This window comes from Canis lupus, unplaced genomic scaffold (genome assembly GCF_048164855.1).
Source record: "Canis lupus baileyi unplaced genomic scaffold, mCanLup2.hap1 Scaffold_324, whole genome shotgun sequence".
Lineage (NCBI taxonomy): Eukaryota > Metazoa > Chordata > Mammalia > Carnivora > Canidae > Canis > Canis lupus.
Genome location: NW_027326550.1, coordinates 7,443 through 31,266, shown reverse-complemented (window position 1 = coordinate 31,266; position 23,824 = coordinate 7,443). Strand labels below are relative to the sequence as shown.

Below are 23,824 nucleotides of genomic sequence, written 5' to 3'. Positions count from 1 at the left end.
AGCTTAAGGTCATATGCCTAAACCTGAGCCATGTTCCTTCCAGCCATGGAGGTGGAAGGAATCCTCCTTTATTAACTTAGGTCACATTTCACTCCTAGAAATCAGGGTCAAGAACCGCACTGATCTGCAAATGGAATCTGTTTTTGGGAAAGAGGAAAGGAAAATGGATGCTAACAGGCAGTCAACAAATATCTGCTAAACTCCCCCAAAGCGTAAAGCTTCCTAGACAATAGAATAGAGGACATTTCAACATATCTTCTAAAACTGAAATATAGATGTAAAGCCATAGTCAGAGAACAGGGGCCTGGATAGTCTGCAGGGGTGAAAGATGACCTTAACGAAAGGACAAGCAGTGTCTGGAGTGGATGGGAATAGTGGAACTCTATGAGGTATTACTGTAACACCAAAAACAAACAAACAAACAAAACAAACATTACAAGACACCTACAAATTAGTATCTCTCAGGAATATCGATTCAAAAATCCTCAACAAAATACTACCAAATCAAATCCAACAGTGTATAATAAGAAATATACGGTGGGGATGCCTAGGTGGTGCAGTTAGAAGAGCATATGACTCTTGGTTGTGGCTCAGGTTGAGGTCTCAGGCTCATGAGATCAAGCCCTGCATTGAGTTCTGTGCTCAGGATGGAGTCTGCTTGGATCCTCTATCCCTCTTCCTCTGCTCCTCCCCCTGTCCACTGTCTCTCTCTCTCTCTTAAATATTTTTTTTAAAAAAACAAGAATTAGATAGTATAACTTATTCCAGGTATGCAAGGCTGGTTTAATATTCAAAAATATATTGAGGGACACCTGAATGCCTCAGTGGTTGAGTGTCTGCTTCTGGCTCAGGGTGTGATCCTGGGATCCAGGATCAAATCCCACCTCGGGCTCCCTGCATGGAGCTTGCTTCTCCCTCTGCCTGTCTTTGCCTCTCTCTCTCTCTCTCTCTCTCTCTCCCTCTCTCTCTCCCTCCCTCCCCCCCACCCCTCTCTCCACGTCTCTCATGAATAAATAAATAAAAAATTTTAAAACATACAGATTTTACACCGTTCAGAATATTAACTCAAAATGAATTCTAAACCTAAATGTAAATGATAATAAAACTCCTGTTAGATAATATAGGAGATAACCTAGATGATCTTGGGTTTGGTGATTACTTTTTAGATACAACACTAAATATACAACTCATGAAAGAAATAAATGAAAAGGTGGACTTCATTAGCATTACAAACTTCTACACTGCAAAAGACAAGGTCAGACAATTAGAAGAGAAGACAGAGACATGTCACAGACAGTGTTTTCTGAGTACCAGTTTGGGATACACTGAAGGACCTAGATTTCTAAGGTCCTTTCCAGATCCTTCTATATACATCCTCCATGGCAGGAGAGGCTCGAATACTTACAAGACTGCTAGGTCTGTGTGATCCTTCAGGTTCTTCTTACCAGTAAAGCAAATGCTAGAGAGCAGACATTGCAGAGATGGATACCAGGAGGAGGAGCAACCTGAGCGGGGGTGATATTCCTGCAGTGTACGTGGAATCCACTCTTCCTATTCCAGGGCGAAGATCTCTGAGCCTTGGGTTTGAGCATTCATGCAGATAAAATGATAGCCTTGGATAATCATAGGTCCCCACATATAATTCTCTGTGTGATCCTTCAGAAGACTTGAAGCTCTTTTCTTCTACCTCTTCGGGTAAAGAGCAAGACTAGGACTCATGGCCATCACAACCAATGAAGCACTTGATACCTCAAGAAGGAAGATTATTGAACCAGTCAATGCTCTGAGTAACCAAAGCTAATGTGCAGGTGGCCATTGCATTGCAGCCTCTCCCCTTTGTAATATTCCATTCTTGTGTTTATTACAGATGATAATGTGTCAGTCTTGTGCTTGACACTGAAGAGTCAAGGCTACATGAGACACAGCCCCTGCGCTCCTCATGCTTACATGGGGGAAGACAAACAAAACAAGTAAACAATCCAAACAACTCTAAGTGGTGATGCATGTTATGATGGAAATATATACAGTGCTCAGATGGATAAGAGCAGATATGACCGGTACCTGAGCAAAAGGAAGAGAGAGCCCTTGTGCAAGTTTGGATTTTAAAATTTGGGTGTTTCGAAGAGATCATAGAACTGAATATTGCAGAAGTGCCTCTTCATTGAAAGAACAAGAGCAGTAATACAAGCTTCAAAAAGTGCTTAGCATTCTTGCTCTCCAGCTCTCCAGGGCAATGAAACACTCTTCTCATAGTTCCAAAAGCTCATCAACCCCACCATTTTAATTTGATTCCAAGCTCTCCTCCTGACCTTCCCCTCCAGCAAAGGCAGTGGAGGTTCTCAAGATCAGTGTGAGGTTCCAGATCGTGTCTGTCTAATGGTGGGGAGAACTCTAGGTCTGGCAGTCTCTACACTGTGGCCACTTAGCACAGTGCAGAGAAGAGGTTGAGGATTTGGGGGATATGCAGGTCACCAATCCAGTTCTCAGAACCAAGCTTGCAGCCACTCTAAGGCTGTTATCTGAACCATATGAAATGGAGCATCTTCTGGATTATCCTAGAATCATTTGGTTATAAAGGATGTATTTCTGAGAAATTTAATACTAATGTTTCAGGCTAAACCTAGGGTTGTGTGTTACACTTTCTCTTTAAACCATGTCTAAATACATTTTGATTCCATGTTGCTTTTTTGGTAATCTGCTCTCATTCATGTGAGGAAGCTACAGAAATTCCTTCTTCCAGTGTGCACATGTCCAACCCTAATCCTAATCCTGAGTTGTGGAACACTGCTGCTGGTTATTGGCTACACAGACACTCCGATAGAGGCTTCTCACTTCTCAACTGCAATGTCCTGCTCCTGCTTTCCTGTACAACCTTCTTCCCAACCACTTGGTCCAGAGGGCAGTCACCTTCGTGTCACCAATCAGGACAAATGTGCTTCTGTCCTAGGTCCTGTGTAATTTGAGGCAACTCACAGAAGCTATGAAAGAGGGAATTACCAAGTGATTGCTTAAAGTCTCCTGCACTCATGGGAGGAATGAAAGGCAACCTATCCTCTCTCTAGCCCATTGATCATCTTATAGACAAGGACAGTGGAGCATGAGGAACAGAGAGCAAGGAAAGGGGAATGAAACCAGAGAGGGAGGGAAAGATAGATGGTTGCTCCATGCACTTGAAAAACTGACCAACCTGGACTTGTCTCAGGTAAAAAATCAGTCCTTTCCTATTGCCTAGTCTTGTCAGTTCCTCAGCGTGCCTATCCGTGTTACATGAGCTCAGTGGGCCATCTAGGAGGCAAATATCTTCTAAGGGCAAAGTCCACGGAAAAGGTTCCAGAACTCTAGTAGAATAGCCACCTCTGCCTGGGCAGGCAGAGTATGCTGCAAAAATACACGGCACCAACATCTCAGTAGTTTAACAGAAGTTTATTTCTCATTCCCATAAAGTCCATTACAGGTGCTCTCCATGGAGGTGGGGGGCTCAGGATCCCAGATGACTTTGACTTTTTGTGGCCCGTTTCTATATGGGCTTCCACGACTGATGCAGGAAGAACACTACAGAGTCCTGCACCAACAAACAAAAGCCTTAGCCCAGAAGTGGGGCTTCTGCTCACAACCCATTACCCACAACTATCCTTCATCTGCAACTGGGAGGAGAAAACCATAACAACTCCTTTTACTCTTCACTAGAACACTGGCCCTGTGAGGGTGTATCTTTGGCTCTTTTGCTCACTACTATGCTCTCAGTCTAGAACAGTGTCTGGGCACACAAGCAGCCCCCATGAAATCGACTGAACGTAGCACCAAGATGTCCACCTGTATCCTGGGATGGGAACAGGGTACCCAAAGCCTAAGGATGAGGGCGATGGGCAATGGCTATGTAGAAGGGAGCTTCATAGTTGTCTGTGCTTATGAACTAATACTTGGTGTAGTTCATCTGGGGAAGAAAATAAAATCCTGCTGAGAGCACCAGCTCAGGTGACTTACACCATAATGTACTGATGTACTGAGGCCAAGGACTAAATCAACTGAGCATAATCACCACCTACAGTGCCATAAATACATCTGCTTCCTTACTGCAGTCTGCCCAGCAGATCACTGGGGAGCAGGGGAAAGGGAAACAAATGCACATGGGCTGAGCATCCACCACTGGCCAGGCTGTGAGGTGCTTTTCTTTCAGCAACTCCTCTTGTCCTAGAATAACCCTGAGTTGAAATAGAGAACATGGAGACCGCAGTGTTTTGGCAACCAATCAAGCCACAGGAATGTTCTATAGTTAGAAATAGATACAACACAATGTCATCCAGTGCCCTGCAGGGGTAACGTACACATCCTGTTAATCCTGCCTTCAGGGCTCACTGATGCAGCTAAGGGACAGCCGACTCACTGCCTACCATCTTGAAGAAGTCCTTGTATCTGAGCCTTAACTTCATCTTTCATAAGGTATTTGGAAGAGATCATTTAACCCCCTTCCTGACACCACCTAAAACCTCCAATGCTGAGTCACTGTAGACAAGAGTCCTAAGATGATCCACAGCCCATAGAGATGTTCAGCCATCTATTAGTTACCAATTAAGGCTGTTGTTAAATGCTGTGTACATCCACAGGTGGACTCTGCCTAGTGATGGTTTACAGTGAAAGACAATATGAATGCAGATTCACCCATCCTTGCCTACCACTCAGCATCATTTCCCAAACTTTCCCTCTTGGGAACCCAATCTCCTGGCACACCTAGTAAACCACATCCTGGAGGTAGCGCACAATCTACTTTCTATACAGAACCCTCTCTTTGTTCTTATAAACAAAAGCAAAAAAAAAACCAAAGACCTAATTTGATCCTTAACTTCCATCGATTTCAATTTAGGCCCAGGAAAGTGCTAATATTTATGATTGACATTGTATGTGTGTGTGCTGGGGTGGAGGGGGGCCGATGCCTACTTTCTTTTTTGCTAACAATTCCTCTTTACATGTAATATATAATCCATACCTAAAATTCCAAACCGTTTCCATGTGACGTTGGTATTTTCCTTTATCAATCATGACCAATAAGAGATCTAAGTTAGTACATTGTTACTTCTGGCAGATAACCTAATGGTGAGGTAAATAGCATTCTATCACTGTAAAAATGGTGCTAAAAGGCCTCAAGAGCTAAATTGTTCATGATAGAATTCAAATGATGTTCAACTATGGAAACTGTCCACTGACAAAGGAGAAGAAAAAAAATCCAATTTGACTCTTGCAGAACTTGATGACAGAACTCATTTTTGTGCTACAGGATTCTTGAAATTGGTATACCTACTACCCTGAAGATAACATGCAGGTATTGTTTCTTGTTCTGGAAGACCATGCTACAAATGTTCCTATCATGTGGAGATCAATGCAAAACCAACATGATGATCACAGAAGACTGATTAGTAATACATGGGTGTATTTGCGTTTTGAAGCTGAATTTGCTAACTGCTTAGTACAATCACAAAATAGTACATTCCAGACTCAGAATGCTCTTTGAACACCTTTCTTGTTATGAATTCCCTGAAGATTAGTAATAATGTAATTAGTAAAAAACTAACGCATCCCCTGAAGAGTCAACCTTGATTCCTTTCTGAGAAATATATCACCAAATTTTCCTTTGATGAATTGTTTATGCTTCATAAGTTTGCATTTTCTTCTCCATACTAAGGACATCACATATATTTCCATTCAGTGGTAGTCTTCTGGTTTTAAGAAGGCTTGAATGCCTGCTAATGTTCTCATGTTTATGCTACAGATGGGTTCTTCGATGTTTAGTAAGGTGGGAATTCTGACTGAATTTCTTTCCACATATATAACACATAAAGGGTTTCTCTCCAGTGTGAGTTCTTTGATGTGTACGGAGATTTGAATTTTGACTGAAGCTTTTCCCACACCAGGAGCATTTATACGGTTTTATTCCTTGGTGTATTGTTACATGCTTATTAAGATCTGATTTCCCTCTAAAGCTCTTACCACAATGTTGACATTTATATGGCTTTACTTCTGTGTGAATTTTTTTGTGTTTAGTAAGATCAGAAGTCAGTCTGAAGTTTTTCCTACACTCCTGGCATGTAAAAGGCTTCTCTACTGCACGGGCTTTCTTGTGAAGATCCATAAGTCTCTGCAGCTCTTCTTCCCAAATTGAAAGTTCCTTTGTTTGATGAACTGGAAACTCTTGATGCCACTTCCCCATCCTGTGTGTATCACTATGATTTTCTTTGCCTGTTGTTTTTGGGGGAACTTTCACTCTGGTCTTTTTTGATACAAAGTCTCCTGGTGCTTGTATTTCTAAGTCAGAAAGACATATAGGCTGATGGTTTTCAGTGTCAGTTTTGAGCTTTAACCCTATGGGAATAAAGATAATAATCAGCCAACTATAGGGAAGAGCAAAATACAGGAATGGAGAGAAAAATCCAATGATTACTGACTTACAAAATTTAGATAAGCAGAATTATACATGCCAAGTCCCTGCAAAACTTGCTATCAAGGAACATTTGTCCTCTTCCCAGGGTATATTTACCTGTAGGCAGCTCTCCAGGATTGTCCTTGAACTCCAAGGGCCCTTGAACCCATGGCTCTTCTCCTTGCTCTAGACAGGAGATCACTTTAGGTTTGGGGAGCACAAATAACGCTGTGAAATGGAAAAACGGAGGTCAAGGACTGGGAACTCAATAACTGTCCACCCACTCCATACTATTTCAGAAGCAGCAAAGAACAGTTTACAGTGGTCAATGAGTAAGTACACTCTCCCGTCTGGTTTTGGGTTTATACTATACTGTATACACAATGGAGAGATGGAGAAATAAACCTAAGCCGGATTCATGGAGAGGATAAAGTACATGGGAATCCATCCACAGTGCCCCTCTTCTGCCGCCAAGATTGCCCTATATTTGAACAAGATGGAACCAAATTCCAGAGTCTGCAGGGAATAAAGGTAAGTCCTACTAATTCCTTAGGATCAGCCAAGTCTAGCAGAACAAGATACAGATCAGTGGATTGCAAGTGTATCATATGCACCAGTGATTCCCCTCATGAAAACAGTAACTTTTTACTTACCTTTTTTTTTAAGGACTCAATTATTTTGAGAGAGAGAGAGAGAACAAACACAAGCACACAAGTGTGGGGAAGGGCAAGGGAGAGAATCTTCAGACTTCCCTCAGGGCATGGAGCCTGATGCAGGGTTCAGTCTGAGCCAAGATCAGGAGTTTGAGGTTTAACCAACCGAACCACCCAGGTGCACCTACTTTTTACTTAGCTCTTAAGCGCCACGTAATGGACTAGGAAACATTCCTCCCATGCCTATAGCTCACTGGTCCTTGTCCAGGTGGAAGAAACAGACCAGAATCACTTAGTGAAATTTTTCTTTTTTAAAAAGATTTTATTTGACAGAGAGAGAGAAAGAGCAAGCACAAGTAGAGGGAGCAGCAGTTAGAATTAGAGGGAGAAGTAGACTCGGTGCTGAGCAGGGAGCCAGATGTGGGATTCAATCCCAGGAACACGGGATCCTGAGCAGAAGGCAGACACTTAATGGACTGAGCCACCCAGGCATCCCCTTAATGAAACTTTCCAAAATATACAGTCAGGTTGGGGAAGTATTTATCACTCACTCAGTCAATCAATATGTAATGACTGGCTATAATATGCCAGATACTCTCTCTGGGCTAATGATATAGTGGAGATTAATCCAAGCCCACTGATCTCATGGAAGCTCACCTTCTGGTGGGAGCAGAAAACCAAACAGCAATAAACAAACAAAGCTATCAGCACGTGATGAATCTTCTGAACAAAACTAAAGCAAAAGATAACTCAGCATTTAAGATTTTGCCTCTCTGAAGCCATCTTAGATGAGATATTATGAAGACCTCCTTGAAAACCGATATGCAGCAGAAACGTAAAAGTGAGAGTTTTGCCATGGGCCAGAATGTGTGCCAGGCAGAGGAAAGAGGAAAGTAGAAACAAGCATGACAAGTACAAAAAACAGAAAGATCAGTGAAGCTCAGGAGGACTGAGCAAGGGCACAAATGGCAGCAGATGAGGGCAAGACAGTGAAGAGTCAGATCCTGGAGGACCTAAGGACTCCAGTAAAGTTTGAAATGGGAAATGTCATGATTTCATCAGGTTTTTAAAATATTCTGGAGAGAGACAGGGGCACCAGTCATAAGGTACTGAGGTCAGTCTGGTTAGACAGGCTGCTGGTTTAAGCCAGGATGCTAACAGCACAAGGGGATGAGACATGGTTGCACTCAGGCTACACTGTGGAGGTGGAGCGAAAAGGACAGGGATGCATTAAAATGGGTTATGACGGCAAGATCACAGTCAAGGATGACTGTATGTTCCTTCCTCTTAGTTACTGGATGAATGTTCTTTACTGAGAAGTGAGAGATATGAGAAGAGATTTAGGGGAGGAGAAAAAAATCAAGAAACCTACATAGCATCCGGAGGTTGCACCAGCACAAAGCTCCTCAGGTGATCTGCATACTTTTCCCCATCCACATACCATCTAGTTGAGAACCAGTTACTAGAACACAGCCTCTCAGGTGAATACATTGCCAGCTAACCAAAGAACACAGCAAATTATAAAACTTCTACCCGATGGGAGAGGGAGATTCTTTACCTAGAGAGATGACAGTCTCATAGTTTTCTCGCATTACATCATTGTAGAGGGCCTTCTGAGTGGGATCCAGTAACTCCCATTCTTCCTGGGAAAAATACACGGCCACTTCTTCAAATGTCAACAAGCTCTAAAGAAGACAATGGTCTTCAGCTCAGTACTTGCCAGTACAGAAGCAGCCCTACCATCCGGCCCACGGTAGACCCTGGATACTTAAGGAATTAATATCATATTTTTTAAAGTGCAAAATTAAAGAAGCAAGGGATCATCAACAACCTAGGAGGTGCCCAGTTCCCCAGGGAGAACAATGGGGTTAATATGCCCATGACCTGACAGTGGGTCCTGGGCAGTAGGGAAAGGCAGCCCTCAATGGCTGGACTGCACAGCTCACCTGGAACTCAGGCAAGATGAGCTCGGGTGTCACTGTCCAGTCTTTGGTGTTTGTCTTCTCAAAAAAGGCTGGGATCTGGTGAACAGGCACAACTGTGGGTAGAAAAGAACCAACAAAAATTTCACTTCTATGAACATCGTTACCTCATTTCTAAAATATAGAAAATGCTGTTTCTTTTAGTACAGTTGGCACATGTTTACAAAACTAAGTGATACCTAGTAGTGGCCTTTTCGTAGTAAGCCAGAATGAATCAACCATCTAGTAATGTCCAAAATCAGCTCCTTCAGTTTTCATGAAGTCAGTAAAAGAAAATCTCACTTTTTGTTACTTAAAATATTCTGAGTTGGGCAAAAATTAGAGATGTTGAAAAAAATATAGAACTCAGAGTCAATATGCCAGTAGAAGAAATGGTAAGTCGAAACTGCTTGGTGAATTCAAGCAACAGCAAAATCAGTGTTGATTGAGAAGACTGATCAAAGACACCAATGGAAGGAGACGAGGGCAAGGAGGAGAACAGCAACCTCATCTTGTAGGCTCCTGGGTACCTCAGTAAGGAATTTGGATTTGTGTGAGAAGACAACCTAAGATTTACAACATAGAAATTTCATGATTTGATAAGGAATTTAGAATCACAAAATGATGAGACATGGCTACACTTGGGCTATACTATGAAGCTGGAGCCAAAAGGATAGTGATGCAATAGTAGTGGGTTGTGATGGCAAGATCACAGTAAAGGATGACTCTAATTTTCTGGAATGACGTAGTGGATAAATGATGTTATCTTACATGGGGATGGGAAAGGTAAAAACTAGCAGACTTGGAGATAAGGAAGGGATGAAGAATTTTAGGACAAAGAATGAGCATAGGCATTGCATCCACATGCCATCTAGTTGAGAACCAGTTACTAGGGAATACATTGCCAGCTAACCAAAGAACACAGCAAATTATAAAACTTCTACCCGATGGGAGAGGGAGATTCTTTACCTAGAGAGATGACAGTCTCATAGTTTTCTCGCATTACATCATTGTAGAGGGCCTTCTGAGTGGGATCCAGTAACTCCCATTCTTCCTGAGAAAAATACATGGCCACTTCTTCAAATGTCAACAAGCTCTAAAGAAGACAATGGGCTTCAGCTCAGTACTTGCCACTACAGAAGCAGCCCTACCATCCGGCCCACGGTAGACCCTGGGTACTCAAGGAATAGCACATTCTTTTTGAAGTGAAAAGTTGAATAGTATAGAAGCAAGGGATCATCAACAACCTAGGAGGTGCCCAGTTCCCCAGGGAGAACAATGGGGTTAATATACCTGCGAGCTGGGCAGAGTGGGTCCTGGGCAGCAGGGAAAGGCAGCCCTCAATGGCTGGACAGCACAGCTCACCTGGGACTCAGGCAGGATGAGCCTGGGTGCCACTGTCCAGTCTTTGGTGGTGGTGGTCTTGTCAGAAAAGGCTAGGATCTGGTGAACAGGCATAGCTGTAGGTAGAAAAGAGCCAGAAGAATTTTCTCTTACGTCTATGAACATTCAGACCACATTTCTAAAATAGAGGCAAAACCAATTCTTTTATCAGAGACAGGACACCTTTGCAAGTGTGTATGGTGTCTTAAAGTAGCATTCTCATTGCAGATAAGAGCCCAATTAGCTGACACCTAGAAGAGGTTCTCTGATTTTCCTGAGTGACTTGATAAAAGCCCTTTTTAATTTCCTCATGAAATAAATCGTTTCAATCAGGCCAAAACTATATATATCTAAAAACGAAGTACTTAGAAAATCCAGTGTATACTAAAAGATATAATTTTTTTATCATTACTTTTTTCTGATACACAATTGTGTTCACATTCTGCCACTGATAACCCATTTCTTTTTTTTTTTTTTTTTTTTAATTTTTATTTATTTATGATAGTCACAGAGAGAGAGAGAGGCAGAGACACAGGCAGAGGGAGAAGCAGGCTCCATGCACCGGGAGCCCGATGTGGGATTCGATCCTGGGTCTCCAGGATCACGCCCTAGGCCAAAGGCAGGTGCCAAACCGCTGCGCCACCCAGGGATCCCTGATAACCCATTTCTGAGCTCAGTTCCTTCTGTATTTTATGAGTATGAGATGGCTACTATTCTCTCCAACTTTCTAAAGAAAAGAGTTCACGATGTTACTACCAGAGTTCAGTGGTGTGGATATTCCTGTACCTGAGGCCAATGACCAACTTCACCCACAACTGGTCTACTCTACTGATACCTGAGAACCATTGTAATTGCCAGTGTGTTTGTTTAGATATCTACAGTGCTCAATAGCTAGAAAATACAACATTTTGATTCCAAAGTTCCTATCACAGATTCTAGGAAATAATAACTATCACATCCTGTCTTACCTTTCTCACATATAGGCTCAGTTTCTCTATGAGAATTCCAGCTCCAGTGTTCTTGTAGCCCTGGATGTATATTCCAGAATTCATTGTGGGACATGGTCACTAGCTGTGACTCTGCTGTCTTCATTTTGAAACCTGTGACGTCAACAGTTTTTCTGAAGAGCACTGCCTCTTTTCCAAGCTCGTGAAATGCAACCTAGAAATAAATAATTTTTAGTTGTTACCAAAGAACTTACTTTTGGTTAGGGATTGGTGGTAATAGAGGAAAAACTCAGCACAACCGTAGGACGTTAATAAAAATGACAGACGAAAGGAGATATCAGACCATCATTTTCTACAAAGTATTAACTACAAAACCTGGGGAAATTACCATAACAAAAAAAAGTCGTAGAAAATGCTGGCTCTAAATGCAATTACTCCCATACATCTGTATGCAGTACAGAACAGACTACCAGGGTTGCACACACTACATGTACTCATGCATACTTGACAGACTTACTTCTTGACTGGAACCCTCAATGGTTTCCTGTCTTCTGCTTTTCACTCATTACAACCATTCTTGGCAACTCAAACTATGGATGAGCTGGAATACAATCAGTAAAAGGATCTTCTTCCTAAAACACTAAGAGCAGAAAAAAAGTGCACATCAGTAAGAAAGTCACATGAACTTTTTTTTTTTTTTAAGATTTTATTTATTTATTCATGAGAAACACAGTGAGAGGCAGAGACACAGAGAGACAAGCAGGCTGCATGCAGGCAGCCCCACCTGAGACTTGATCTGGGTCTCCAAGATCACGCCCTGGGGCAAAGGCAGGTGCCAAACCACTGAACCACCCAGGGATCCTTCACATGAGCTTGGATACCCACTAGTCACAATGGGAGAAAAATGAAGAGAAAAATCCTGCCTTGCTTTCCTTTTAAAGAATCCACCGCCAGCCCCTTTCTCTCTGCTATTCGCCACTTGAAATAAGGCACAGTTCACTATAGACAAACGCCCACTGAGGACTTGGCCTTGGTAAATATGGTAACGATTCAGGAAAGGTTAGACAGTGAGAACATTGACCCCTCCGGCTGCACAGAGCTTGGGGGTTATGCAAACACCTCCTCGTCGGGCGTCCTATCCCAGCTTCCCCAAGCCCAGGGAGGATCAGGGGAACATTCTGAGTTCCTCTTAAATTTTAACGTGTCAGCCCAGTCTTCTGTCTCTAGCAAGGGAGTCCAACTTCTCGGACCCTTCATCCTCTTGTGAAGACGGAAGCCCTCGGTGCGTGGAACGTTCCAGATTCTCCTTCCCACTGACCGATAGGGGCAGGAGAGCTGGGACCCAAAAGTGAGAGCAGAGAAGGAAAGCAATCAGGGAAAAGCAGTCCTATCTCAGCGCGCAGCCAGGGGCCACGGAGCTAGAGCTCAACACTCCTCGGGGACGCTTCCCTGCGAGCAGCACAGAGGGCGCCGGGCACGGATCGGTTCCTGCGTTTAAAGCTCTCTTGACTTGAACCAGAAAAACCACCGCTGACCTTTCCTTTGCTTACAAAACGCTTCTCCAAAGGCCAAGGCGCAAGGGAGGAGAGGAGAGTCGCTGGCGTGGGGCGCCGTCCGCCCACCTTCCCTTTCCTCCACGGTCACTTGGACCTCCAGGCAAGGCTGAGCAAAGTCCCGGCGCCCCGCTTCCCACGGGGCTCCCAGGCGGCCGGCCCGGCTGCCCCGCGGCTCAGCGGGCCCCAGCACAGGCCCGGGCCGGCCACGGCGGCCAGCGAGGCGGGACGGCGGCGCGGCCTCGGAGCCTGACGGCGGGGCTCCCGGGCCCGTCCCGCCACCAGGCTGCGCCCGCCCGGCCCAGCGGCGCCACCGCCCACGGACAATGGCGGCGGCCGGGGCCCCTCGGCAGCTCCGGGCGCCGCCGCTCCCCCTGCCGCCGGCTCACCTGCAGGCCGCCGCCTCCGCCCGGCGCGCTCCGAGCCCGGCCTCAGCACCGGCCCCCAGGCCCGCGGCGCCCCGGGGCCCATCCGACGCGGCGCTCGGGCCGGAAGCGCCCTGACGCCCTTCCGGGGAGGGGCTCCGAGCAGCCGCGCCGCCGCGGGCCGCCGCCTCGCCCGGGGGAGCGGCCTTCCGCCCGGTGCCGCCCTGGCGGCCGGGAAGAACTAGTGCCCCCGAGCGCCCGGCCCGCCGCGGCCTGGGGGCGGGGGGCGGCGCGGCCGGCTGGTGCCTGCGTGGCCCTCGGGCGGCCGGCGGCGCCTGGTGCCCCGAGCCCCGCCGGGAGCGTGGCCGCCGCCGCGCTCGGGGCCCTGGGCCTTGCCCGAGCTCTCGTCGCGGTCAGGCGGCTCCGAGGCCTTGCTTGGCCCTCCTCAGGGCCGCGCGCCCCTCGCAGCCATCCCGGGGGCCCGGTGAGGTAGGTTCCGGCCGTGAGGCATGCTCCCGGAACCCGGCACCCCGCCCGTGGGCGTCCCCGCGGCCTCTGCCAGAGCTCGTGCGCCCCGCTTCTCAGGCTCCGGGCATCTCGGGTGCCCAGGCCTCCCAGCGTCAGCCGTTGCCACGCGGCGGGCTGCTTGTCGGGTGGCCCGCGGGCGGCCAGGGCTAGAGCGCACGGGCAGTGCCTTCGCCGCAGGGGCTCCGGCCGGAGGGCGCGGCGTTTCGGCGACCCTCCGTGGTCACACGGGCCAGGAGGACGCGAGCCCGAAGCCGAGCGCCGCGCGAGCCGAAGGAAGGGAAAGGGGGTTTTTCCTTGGGAAATGGCAAAGGTCCCCCCAGGGAGTGGGGTCCGGCGCACGCGGACGGAGAGCTGGAGAAGACTGCGGTGTGAGCACACCCGCCATACGTTCTCACTAGGTGCGATCCCGCTAGTGTTGGGGGGAAGGCCTCAGGTTAGAAAAGAAGTTCTTGTAGACCTCTCACGGGGGCGCCGCGGGGCAGCGAAGAGACTGCATTTCCTAGACTAAACCTGGAGCATCACTGGAGGCTGTTTGAGGGACCATCTTTCTGGGGCAGTTGATCCGGAAGGAAGGTAAAGGTGGGAATGAAAATGGGAGGCCAGTACCCGGCCGCATATTACCTTTTTGTTTGTTTTTTAAGATTTATTTATTTATTCATGGTAGACATAGCGAGAGACAGAGAGGGAGAGAGGCAGAGGGAGAAGCAGGCCCCATGCCGGGAGCCTGATCCCGGGACTCCAGGATGGCACACTGGGCCAAAGGCAGGCGCTAAACCGCTGAGCCACCCAGGGATCCCCTTACTTTGGAATCCTTTGTGCTTCTCTGATCCTTTCGGAGCAAGAGCAAAGAATTAAACACAGGAGGTAAGAATAGGCATCTGCCTAGGTCAGTGGAGTAGGTTTCAGAGCAGGTTCATTTCCTGGGAATCTGAGTCAGGTTGAGAGTTAGTTTGTTCAAAGGCAGCGCTTCTTTCCAGGCTTCGAGAACCAGTGGACAGTAGTGCTCGTAGCATGGAGATCCTCACCATCAGACCCAAGGCTGAGCATGTAATTGGAACTTCCTAAAGTGAATAAATGAAGTCTGCAGCCGTGGCCTTGCATGCCACTGGTGGGCCTGATTCATAACATGGGGGTGGAGGATGTTGGGGGAGAAAAACTAAGAGACCCTGAGAAAGCAAGAAGAAATAAGGTATAAACTGGGGGATAGTGAATGAGGGTCGGTAATGATTTTTGTAGTTTGAAGTCTGTGCCAGAGTTGCTTCCCCTTGCTGTGGAGCCCACCAACGTGGCCCCAGCCTTTCCTTTTGAAATCCTGTTCCCTGCCCGGGCACTGCTTGAAAAATGCTCAGTGTACAGCTGGGAAGCGGTGAGAGAAAAGACTTGCGCTTGATTCCGAGACACCGTGCAGCTGCCATAGCGGGCCGAATGGTTTTGCTGCGTGGCAGGCTGGAGTTAGTAATGCTGCTGTTATAGATAACCAATTCTCTCTTTTTGTTTTTTCCATTTATATAGTCATCACTGACTAATTCCCTCAGTGATGGCTGCCTTTCAGAAGGTTGCTAGATCTTAGTCTGCATTTGCCTCACAGCCTACTCAGGATCATAGTCTTTCCTGAACCTCTTAGTGCCTCATAATTACTTGTGATCCAGATGTGCATAAGTGAGCAGTGTCTAGAAACGGCGAGGAAGCTGTGGCTCTGGTTGAAGATATACAGACTGGATCTGGGCAATAGGTGAGAAAAGGCATTCAGAACCTGGTGAGTTTAGTTATGAAGAGCTGAGGAACACAGGAATCTGGATAGTGCAGAGGAGCCAACTAGAGAAATGCACAGTAGCCCTCCACCGCCCACCAGAAACTATGCGCTACCTAGGGTGGTCCTGTTTCCTGTATCTATGGGGAGAATTTCTCATTTGCTGCAATAATGTAGACACTGATAAATTCAGTGAATGTTTAGGGTCCCTAATACAGATGTAAAAACTCAGATAGCTCCAACAGAAGGCCAGGGAATGGCCAACTATCCCTCACTCAGGATTAGGGGAATGAGTTGGTGAATTAAAACCCAGAGTCTCCTGCTGAGAGGTTCCCTGAGTGCAGATGCCATGTGTTCAACAGTTAAGAAGTTGTATCAGAGCTGCTCCTGCTGCCGGGTTTCAGGGGTCAGTATGGGGCAGGTGATGCTTTCACAAAGTATGCACTTGTCAAAAAGAGACTAGGTCTGACATCCAGTCAGCGTAACCATATTGTCCTTTTAGGAGAAGGGAGGTGAGAAAGGCACAGAAGGACAAAAGGAACATGGCTTTGGTTGTGGGATTTGTGGGCAGAAGACAAGTGAGATCCCAGAGTCTGAGAGAGGCACATAGTAATGAGAAGTGTGGGTCAGAGGGACACTGTAGCCTGAGAGCCTCTGGTCACCAGGAAGTAGCTCGCTGGGTGCAGAGACTGCATGGCTGCAACGGGAGGTGCTGGCTTCCATCCTCAGGGACAAGGGAGACCTGTCCTTGGGCTGTGGGAGGAAGAGTGGTGCTGACATAATGTGGAGAAGGCAGAGCCATGTGGTGGGGACACATTAGGGTCCGAACTGAGGAAGTTCACAAAGGATCCATGTGATTGGGTAGTTAGTGTGTGGAGGCAGAGTTAGGAGAGGTGAGGAGCGGGAGCCCCTGCATGCTGATAGTCATCCTGCTCCAGATACCCTCGCCCTCTCTCTGTGGTGATGGTCTCTCCCTTGTGGCACCCACATTTCACAGCCAAGCTGTTCATGGGAGCAAACGGTATAGGAATGTAAGGGTTAAAGAGTGACCTGAAATCTATCTGGGATGTGAAAGGCAGAGCAAGAAACAGGTGAGCAAGAAGTGAAGGTGAGAGGGAGCAGAGGAGGTTGGCAGCACTTGCCAGGACGCCAGCTGCCGCTGTGTACCACCTCTCAGTCACTTGAAGGACAGTTGTAAGCTTGGGACGTAAGGGATGCAGGTGGCTCTGAGGGACCCAGGGAGCGTTGAGGTACCTGCAGTGTGTCACGTATTGGGGATTTCCCAGTGAACAGGGCAGGCGTGGCCCCTGGCCTGCAGGAGCCTGCACTCCATGGGGGAAAGAGACAACAAGCAAAGGAAGGCAGATACTTTCAGAGAAGTGCTCTATGGGACCGAGCTGGCTGCTGTGCTGGAGAATGACCCGGGGGGGGGGGGGGGGGGGGCGGAGGGGCCAGACAGGAATGGGCGTGGCGTCTCCAAGGAAGTATTCACAGTATTGTACAATCACCATCTCTGTCCATTTTCAAAACATTTTCACCCCCAGAAAGGAAACCCTGTAACAATAGGAAGTTACTCCTTAATATCTTTTTTTTTCAATTTGCATTTTCTGCGATTTTGTACAAAGGGTATCGTACGACAGAATACTTTTCCAGCCTACCCTGCTCTTCCTTGAAACCCTGAAGGTGTCAAGCCTGCATCACTACTTTGCTCCTTTTCAACACTGAATAATACTCCACTATGGGGACAGACCAAGGCTCTGTCTTTTCTACATCTCTTCCAGTGAAGCACTGTGGTTGCACACATTTCAAGACCACCCATAATCGTTTCTGCCTTTCATGCTTAATTGAAAACTCCCATTATAGGGTGCTCAGTAACTTTTTTATAATTTTATTTATAAGTAATCTTTACACCCAACATGGGGCTGGAACTCACAACCTCAAAATCAAGAGTCACAGCCTCTTCTGACTGAGCCAGTTGGACAGCATGCCTACTCGGTAACTTTTCTTTATTCAGTTCAAACCCTAGAGGAAACCATTGCATGTTCACACTGTCTGTGTTGTCTATCTTCTGTTTATGAAATGGAAAACTAGCAGGTGTATTTGCTATACTGTTTTCTAAGCAGATGAAACAATATCAGTATAAATCTTAGCATTTAATTTTTTAATCTTTGGGCATATCACCACTGGTGTGTGGCTTCTGAAACTTTGGGGTTGAATGTGAAGCGGGGCAGGACTTACCATGTGCCTAATTCTGTTTCTGCTCTTCACCCTGCCTTCAGGCTGCTCAGATCCCAAGTACTGTAACCTCCTCAGGCTCACAGACTTGTGGTATCCCCTAAAGCTCCATTATTTGTCTACAAAAAAGAAGCATTTCCTTCCTAGATTCTTAAAGAGGGATTTCTGGAACAGAATATATTCAGCTAGCCTGAAAAAAAAGGAAAGGCTTGAGGTACTGTGATGCTTTTAGGAATACTAAGGTCATCTCTGGGTGGTGGGGCTCAGAGCTTCCCACTTCATTAATTTTTTTTTCTATAATGTACATATACTGCTTTAGAATGAAAATAAGGTGTTTTTTTCTTTTTCAAATAAATACCTATTATGCCAACAGTTGGTGAATGGAACCTCATGAAACAGAAGCCACAGGTGCTAGTAGTGGTCCTCAGACTTTATTATGCTCATACTCACTTGGGGGGCATGTTGAGGCATGCCTCCTGCCCCCCTGCCCGGAGCTTCAGATTCAGTGCGGGGAGGTGGAGCCAAGGAAGATGCCTTGTAACGGGTTCCCAATGCTGCTGGACTGTGACCCCACTCAGAGCCCCTGCTCGTGGCAGCGGCCCTCCACCAGAGGCTGTTTTCTCCCCAAGAACCTGGCCCAGAAGAGGGGTTTTGAGACCAGGAGACAGGCACTGGCTTTCGGCAGCTGGGGCCCAGGTGAGGTGTGTTTGATGCATGTTGTCTCCTGAGGTTCCCATTTCACTCTAAGCCCAAGCCCCTTCCTCCCCAAGATGTTAGAAAGATCATGAGGTCCACACATTGGCACACCTTTGCTTGCTGTCTATCCATCTGATGTCTCCACGTGGCCCTTTGCTCCCCCTGGTGCTTCCCAGGGAGGAAGCCTGTGGTCCCATCTCTGCCCCATGCCAGGCAACAGCAGTGCTGTTTTATGGGTAGCAGCGGCCCCCCATGTTGTTACAGGGACCGGTCCCATGTGAGGACAGAGCCGGATCCCTCTGTCAGGAAGGACAGACGCACGTGGGCTTTGCACAGAGGGCCCTCTACAAGGGGGTGACATGGAAGAAGGACAGAAAGAACTCTCTGGGTAAGGAGGTCCCGTCCCACAGGTCCAGGCTGGCTGTGTTCATTTGCTAAGAGAGAGACATAGACCAGAAGATGCAAGAAAGAAGGCCACAGGCAGGAGTGTGGAGACTGTTGGGGCGAGGGAAGCAGGAGACAAACAGGGAGAGTCTGAGCATAGGAAGGACACGCAGACTGCAGGAAAGGTAAAGCTAGGCGCCAGAGGGGTGAGGACAGGGCGGACAGCACCTGTGACAGCGAGCGGGAACAAGGCGGGGGCAGGATGCAGGAAGCAATGGGGACTGAGTGCGGAGGTAAAGCCTGGGGCCGCGTGTAGCTGGGACAAACGAGGCACCATCCGAGGGACACCACAGCGACGCGAGTGAACGTGCGCTCACACACCTCGGAGAGCATTCCCGATGGGCAGGGGTGAGCCTGGCATGCACCTGAGCTGTGCTGCTGTGCTACTAGGCCCAGACCTTCAGGAGGCAGCCAGCCCTTGCAGGGTGTCACACCAGGAGAGCCACACGCCCTCAGGAATTACCCCAACTGTGGACATGGGCGAGCACCACAGGTCACACAGGTCACCTCACGAGAAATGGGGGGGAGGGGATTCAGGAGAAAGAGAAACAAAAGGGCGGCTCTGGTAAATACTCCACAACCCCTTATCATCAGAGGATGGCCTTTCCACTCTGCTGAACGTCTGTGTTTCAGGAGAGGAGCCCACTGTGCTGGCTTCCCAGGGATGGCAGCTCAGTCGTGGCAGAGCTGCACAAACCATGTGTCACCTCCTGGGCTGCTAACCTTACTTACCGTGTGGGATGCAGGCCCCTGTATGTCATCGTGTCCCCTGTCTTTGTACAGCAGGCGGGCCCTGCGGCGATGCACCCAAGCCAGTCTTGGCCATCGTCTGGAATGCTCAACATCATGAGGAACTCCAGACTCCTCAGCACAGCCAGCCCGACAGGATGGTGGCAGAATGACTCAGGGAGCAGGGGCTTCTGCGGGCCCCAGGGCAGTCTCACACCAAGTTCCATGGCCTGGGGTCGAGATACCGCAAGGGGAGGGGAGGCCGTGTGCCCGAGCCCTGTGTCCTTTCTGAGAAGTGCATGCCCTCTCAAGCTCCTGGGCCTCTGCACCCAAGGAGGCAAGCTGTGCTGTTCCTGGCCAGGAGGGAAGGGCAACAGAGGCTGGAGAGCTGAGCCAGCAGGAGGGCGAGCCCATGGAGGCTGGAGAAGGGGCCTGGACAGATGGTGCGGCCAGGGATGGAAAGACTTCCAGGATCCTGACCGGGAAGGAGGCCTCACCTGCCAGTCCTGTTCCCACACACATGGGTAGCAGTGCTGGCTCTGACCGCCAAGGCACAGCTGGGAAGTCCACCCAGAGTCCCTCAGGCCAGCACTCGAGAGGGAGCTGCCTCTGCTGCTGCCATGCTCAGTGCCCTGCTGGCCGGCCCTTGTTCCCTTGCCCTCCAGTGACAGTCCGCCTCCACCACCTCTTCCACGGAGTACATGGTGTTTTTCCTGTGCAGCTCCTATCCTCGGTTTTCTCAGACTGCCACAGGCCTCCAGCCTGGACTCTGTCCCCTTCTCCTCCAGCATCACCCTCCTTTCTTGAGCTGAGTGTGGGCCGGCCGTGTCCTGGCAACACACTTTCTGCTCGTTTCACCTGAGCTCAGGCAGCCTGTTGTTACTCTGGTGCAGCTGTAAGGATTCCAGGTGGAGCCTGGCTGGCAGGCTGACAGACTGGCAGGTGACAGAGCTGACCTCTCTGCCTTGCATGTGTCACTGTGTTCGAACATCCAAAAAGACCACAGTGTGGGACAGTAGGTGGAATCTAGGGGTGTTTCCCCGTGACCACAGGGTTTGGAGCTTGAAAATACTACAGCTGGAAAAGAAACTAGGCTATCCCTTAGCAGAAGGCTGAATACTGTGAAGAATTCCATCCCGGGGGCCCCTGGGTGGCTCCATTGGTAAAGCACCTGCCTTCGTCAAAGGTCATGATCTCCGGGTCTTCAGATTGATCCCCACTTCAAGTTTCCTCCGTGGGGAGTCAGCTCCCTCCTCTCCTTCTGCCTCTCCTGGTCCCCACCTCGCCCTGCTCATACTGCCTCTCTCTTTCTCTCTCAAATAAATCAATAAAATCTTTGTATTTAAAAAAAAAAAAAAAGACTCAGGATCCCTGAATGGCTTAGTGGTTTAGTGCCTGCCTTTGTCCCAGGGCATGATTCTGGAGTCCTGGGATCGAGTCCCATGTCAGGCTCCCTGCATGGAGCCTGCTTCTCCCTCTGCCTATGACTCTGCCTCTCTCTCTCGAATGAATGAATGAATGAATGAATAAATAAATAAAACCTTAAAAAAAAGACTCCTTTTAGGTATTTCCTTTATGCTGCTTTAACTCTAACTTTCCTCAATGCTCTGTTCCTTCTCCACAGTCCAGTGTCTTTGTTCCCTCAGGTCTTGAGATCAAGAACAAAACTAAAAAGGAGAATCAGAAATGGGATGGTTTGGGGCAAGCAGAAGCGAAGAAGACCCTATGGAGAAAGTCTAGTGAGACGTTTTGGCGCCCTGAGCCCAAGAGAGGCCAGAAAGGCGAGCCTCTGTTAAGAGGGCAGTGGAGATGCCCTGCAGGGGAGCAAGAGGGGAGACCCCCATCCCAGGAGAGGTGGAGTCAGCAGATACTCCGTGCTGGGGAGAAGGCCTATGCCCATGTCCTAAGCCTGGGAGATGGCTCTTGGGGCTCTCCCTGTCTCCACCAGCCAGTCGCTCAAGTGGAGAAATCATCGAAGTGCCAGCAGTGTGGGAAAAGCTTTAGTTGAGGTTCTTACCTCGTTCGGCACCAGAGAATCCACACAGGAGAGAAGCCTCACAGGTGCAGGGAATGTGGGAAAGGCTTCAGCGAGCGCTCCAATCTCACTGCCCACCTAAGGACACACACGGGGGAGCGACCCTACCACTGTGGGGAGTGTGGGAAAAGTTTCAACCAGAGCTCCAGTCTCATTGTACATCTTCAACCAGAGCTCCAGGACCCACACTGGGGAGAAGCCTTACCAGTGCACCACCTGTGGGAAGAGATTCAACAACAGCTCCCAGTTCAGTGCTCACCGGCGAGGCCACGCAGGGCAGGGCCCCCACCCATGTGCACAGTGTGGGAAAAGCTTCAAGATCAGCTCCCGTTCCAGTGCCCAGCAGAAGACACGCTGGGGAGAAGCCCTCCACGTGCTCTGGGTGTGAGAAAAGCTTCCCCAAGAACCCTGTCCTCATCCGCCAGCAGGGGGCACACAGAGAAGACACACTCACACCCCAAGAAGGGACACGGGCTATGAGGGTGTAGGAAAGCCAACAGATCAGTTCTGTAGTTTGAGTCTCTCCTGGAACTTCCATTGGTTTCTGGATGGGGCCTACAAGTATCCTAAACCAATACAGACAACTAGCAGCTGCTCTAGGTCTTTCTACCTGAGAAGAGGTCCTGCTTTGTATCCCAGCCACTCACAGAAGAGGAAAGCAGGAAGGATGGGTTAAGCCACAGGGGACAGCTACTCTAAGTGACTTACTCTCAGAGCAAGCATGGTATCTGGGTTCCTCTTTCTAAGATTTCTCATCTACATCACCCCCATCCAGGTTCCTGCTTCCTTGTCAGTTATATTTAATGGTTTCTACAGGTTTATATGCATTACTATTTCTAATGAAAATAAAGGTGTTCCCCCTTCCACTCTCTTAACCTTTGGCGCTAATTTTCTGTGTTAGAAACTTTATCTTTGGGGATCCCTGGGTGTCTCAGTGGTTTAGCGCCAGCCTTTGGCCCAGGGTGCGATCCTGGAGTTCAGGGGTTGAGTCCCACATTGGGCTCCCAGCATGGAGCCTGCTTCTCCCTCTGCCTGTGTCTCCCTCCCTCTCTCTCTCTGTCTCTGCCTATCTTAAATAAATAAATAAATAAATAAATAAATAAATAAATAAATAAATAAATCTTAAAAAAAAAAAAAGAAACTTTATCTTCAGGGTGCATAGGTAGCTCAGTCAGTTGACTCTGACTTCAACTCAGCTTATCACCCTGGGGTCTTGGGATCGAGCCCTGCAATGGGCTTCCTGCTCAGCCATGAGTCTGTTCTCCCTTTGACTCTGCCTCTCCCACCACGTGTTCCCTTGAGCTCACTCTGAAATGAATAAAATCTTTAAAAAAAAAAAAAAAGGAAATTTAATCCTCACATAGAGGCACAGAGATCTTGAAGGATCCAAGGGTAGACCCTTCCTCAGCTCAGTAGGATATTCAGAGAAGCAGCAGCTTTTTGGGGGTCGGTGGCTGTCCCATGCTGAGAGGGGACACCACAAGTGTAAGAAGACCCAAGAGGAAGGAAGGGGGTTGATGAGTACTAAGAAACAATCTATAACTCACTGATTCTGAAGAGACTTAGATATTTCCTTCTCTGAAATTCAATGCATAAAACCTGGTAAAAGGTGAGCATGTTGTCTCAGTTCCTGGCCTGTGCAACCCAGATGTTAGTACCTTGTCCAGGTATGGTGAGAGCGAGTGTCATGGTTTCTGCCGCAGTCTTTTTGAGGATTTAATAAGAGCAAAGAACAATATTCTACCTCCAAACCCCCTTCCCTTCAAAAAATTTAATTTGGGGAAGCAAAGCGAAGTAAGGCAAGTCCTAGGAATACATGTCAGTGTTTCCTACAGTAGAGCCTTACCTGGGCCCCCCACATTTCCCTGCACACACTGTCCCCAGCACGGCCCTCACGACAGCCTGTTCAGCGCAGTTCCCAGAGTCCCAGGCTTCATTCTCTACACAGAGTGGTAAAAAGAATGCTTTTCCAGAGCCTAGGGGAAGGCAAACAGATGGGCTTCACTGAACATCATGGTGGGAACAGAGAGGCAGCCCAGAATGGATCAATTAGGGAAGGCTTTGGAGGCCTCCTCCAAGAGCCAGTTTTTCTGAATGAGGAAATGGAGGTCAATAGAAAGAACAAGGAATGCA

The 23,824-nt window shown here is 48.1% G+C and overlaps 1 protein-coding gene and 1 pseudogene across 2 annotated transcripts; one reads left to right on the top strand and one right to left on the bottom strand.

The window, feature by feature from the left end:
- Positions 1 to 3,404: 3,404 nt before the first annotated feature.
- On the bottom strand, positions 3,405 to 13,410 carry LOC140629888 (zinc finger protein 75D-like). Of its 2 annotated transcripts, none has more exons than XM_072819370.1 (9): positions 13,299 to 13,410; positions 11,874 to 11,996; positions 11,378 to 11,570; positions 10,392 to 10,486; positions 9,996 to 10,122; positions 9,012 to 9,103; positions 8,624 to 8,750; positions 6,530 to 6,640; positions 3,405 to 6,354 (listed from the first exon to the last, which is right to left on the bottom strand). In XM_072819370.1, the coding sequence occupies exons 3-9, from the start codon at positions 11,499 to 11,501 to the stop codon at positions 5,759 to 5,761; spliced, it is 1,272 nt and encodes a 423-aa protein (XP_072675471.1). In that variant the 5' UTR covers positions 11,502 to 11,570; positions 11,874 to 11,996; positions 13,299 to 13,410; the 3' UTR covers positions 3,405 to 5,758. The 2 variants fall into 2 exon arrangements, with proteins under 2 accessions (XP_072675471.1, XP_072675470.1); XM_072819369.1 differs by having other exon boundaries at positions 5,409 to 6,354; positions 10,320 to 10,486.
- Positions 13,236 to 22,566, top strand: LOC140629886 (uncharacterized; annotated as a pseudogene).
- Positions 22,567 to 23,824: the final 1,258 nt, after the last annotated feature.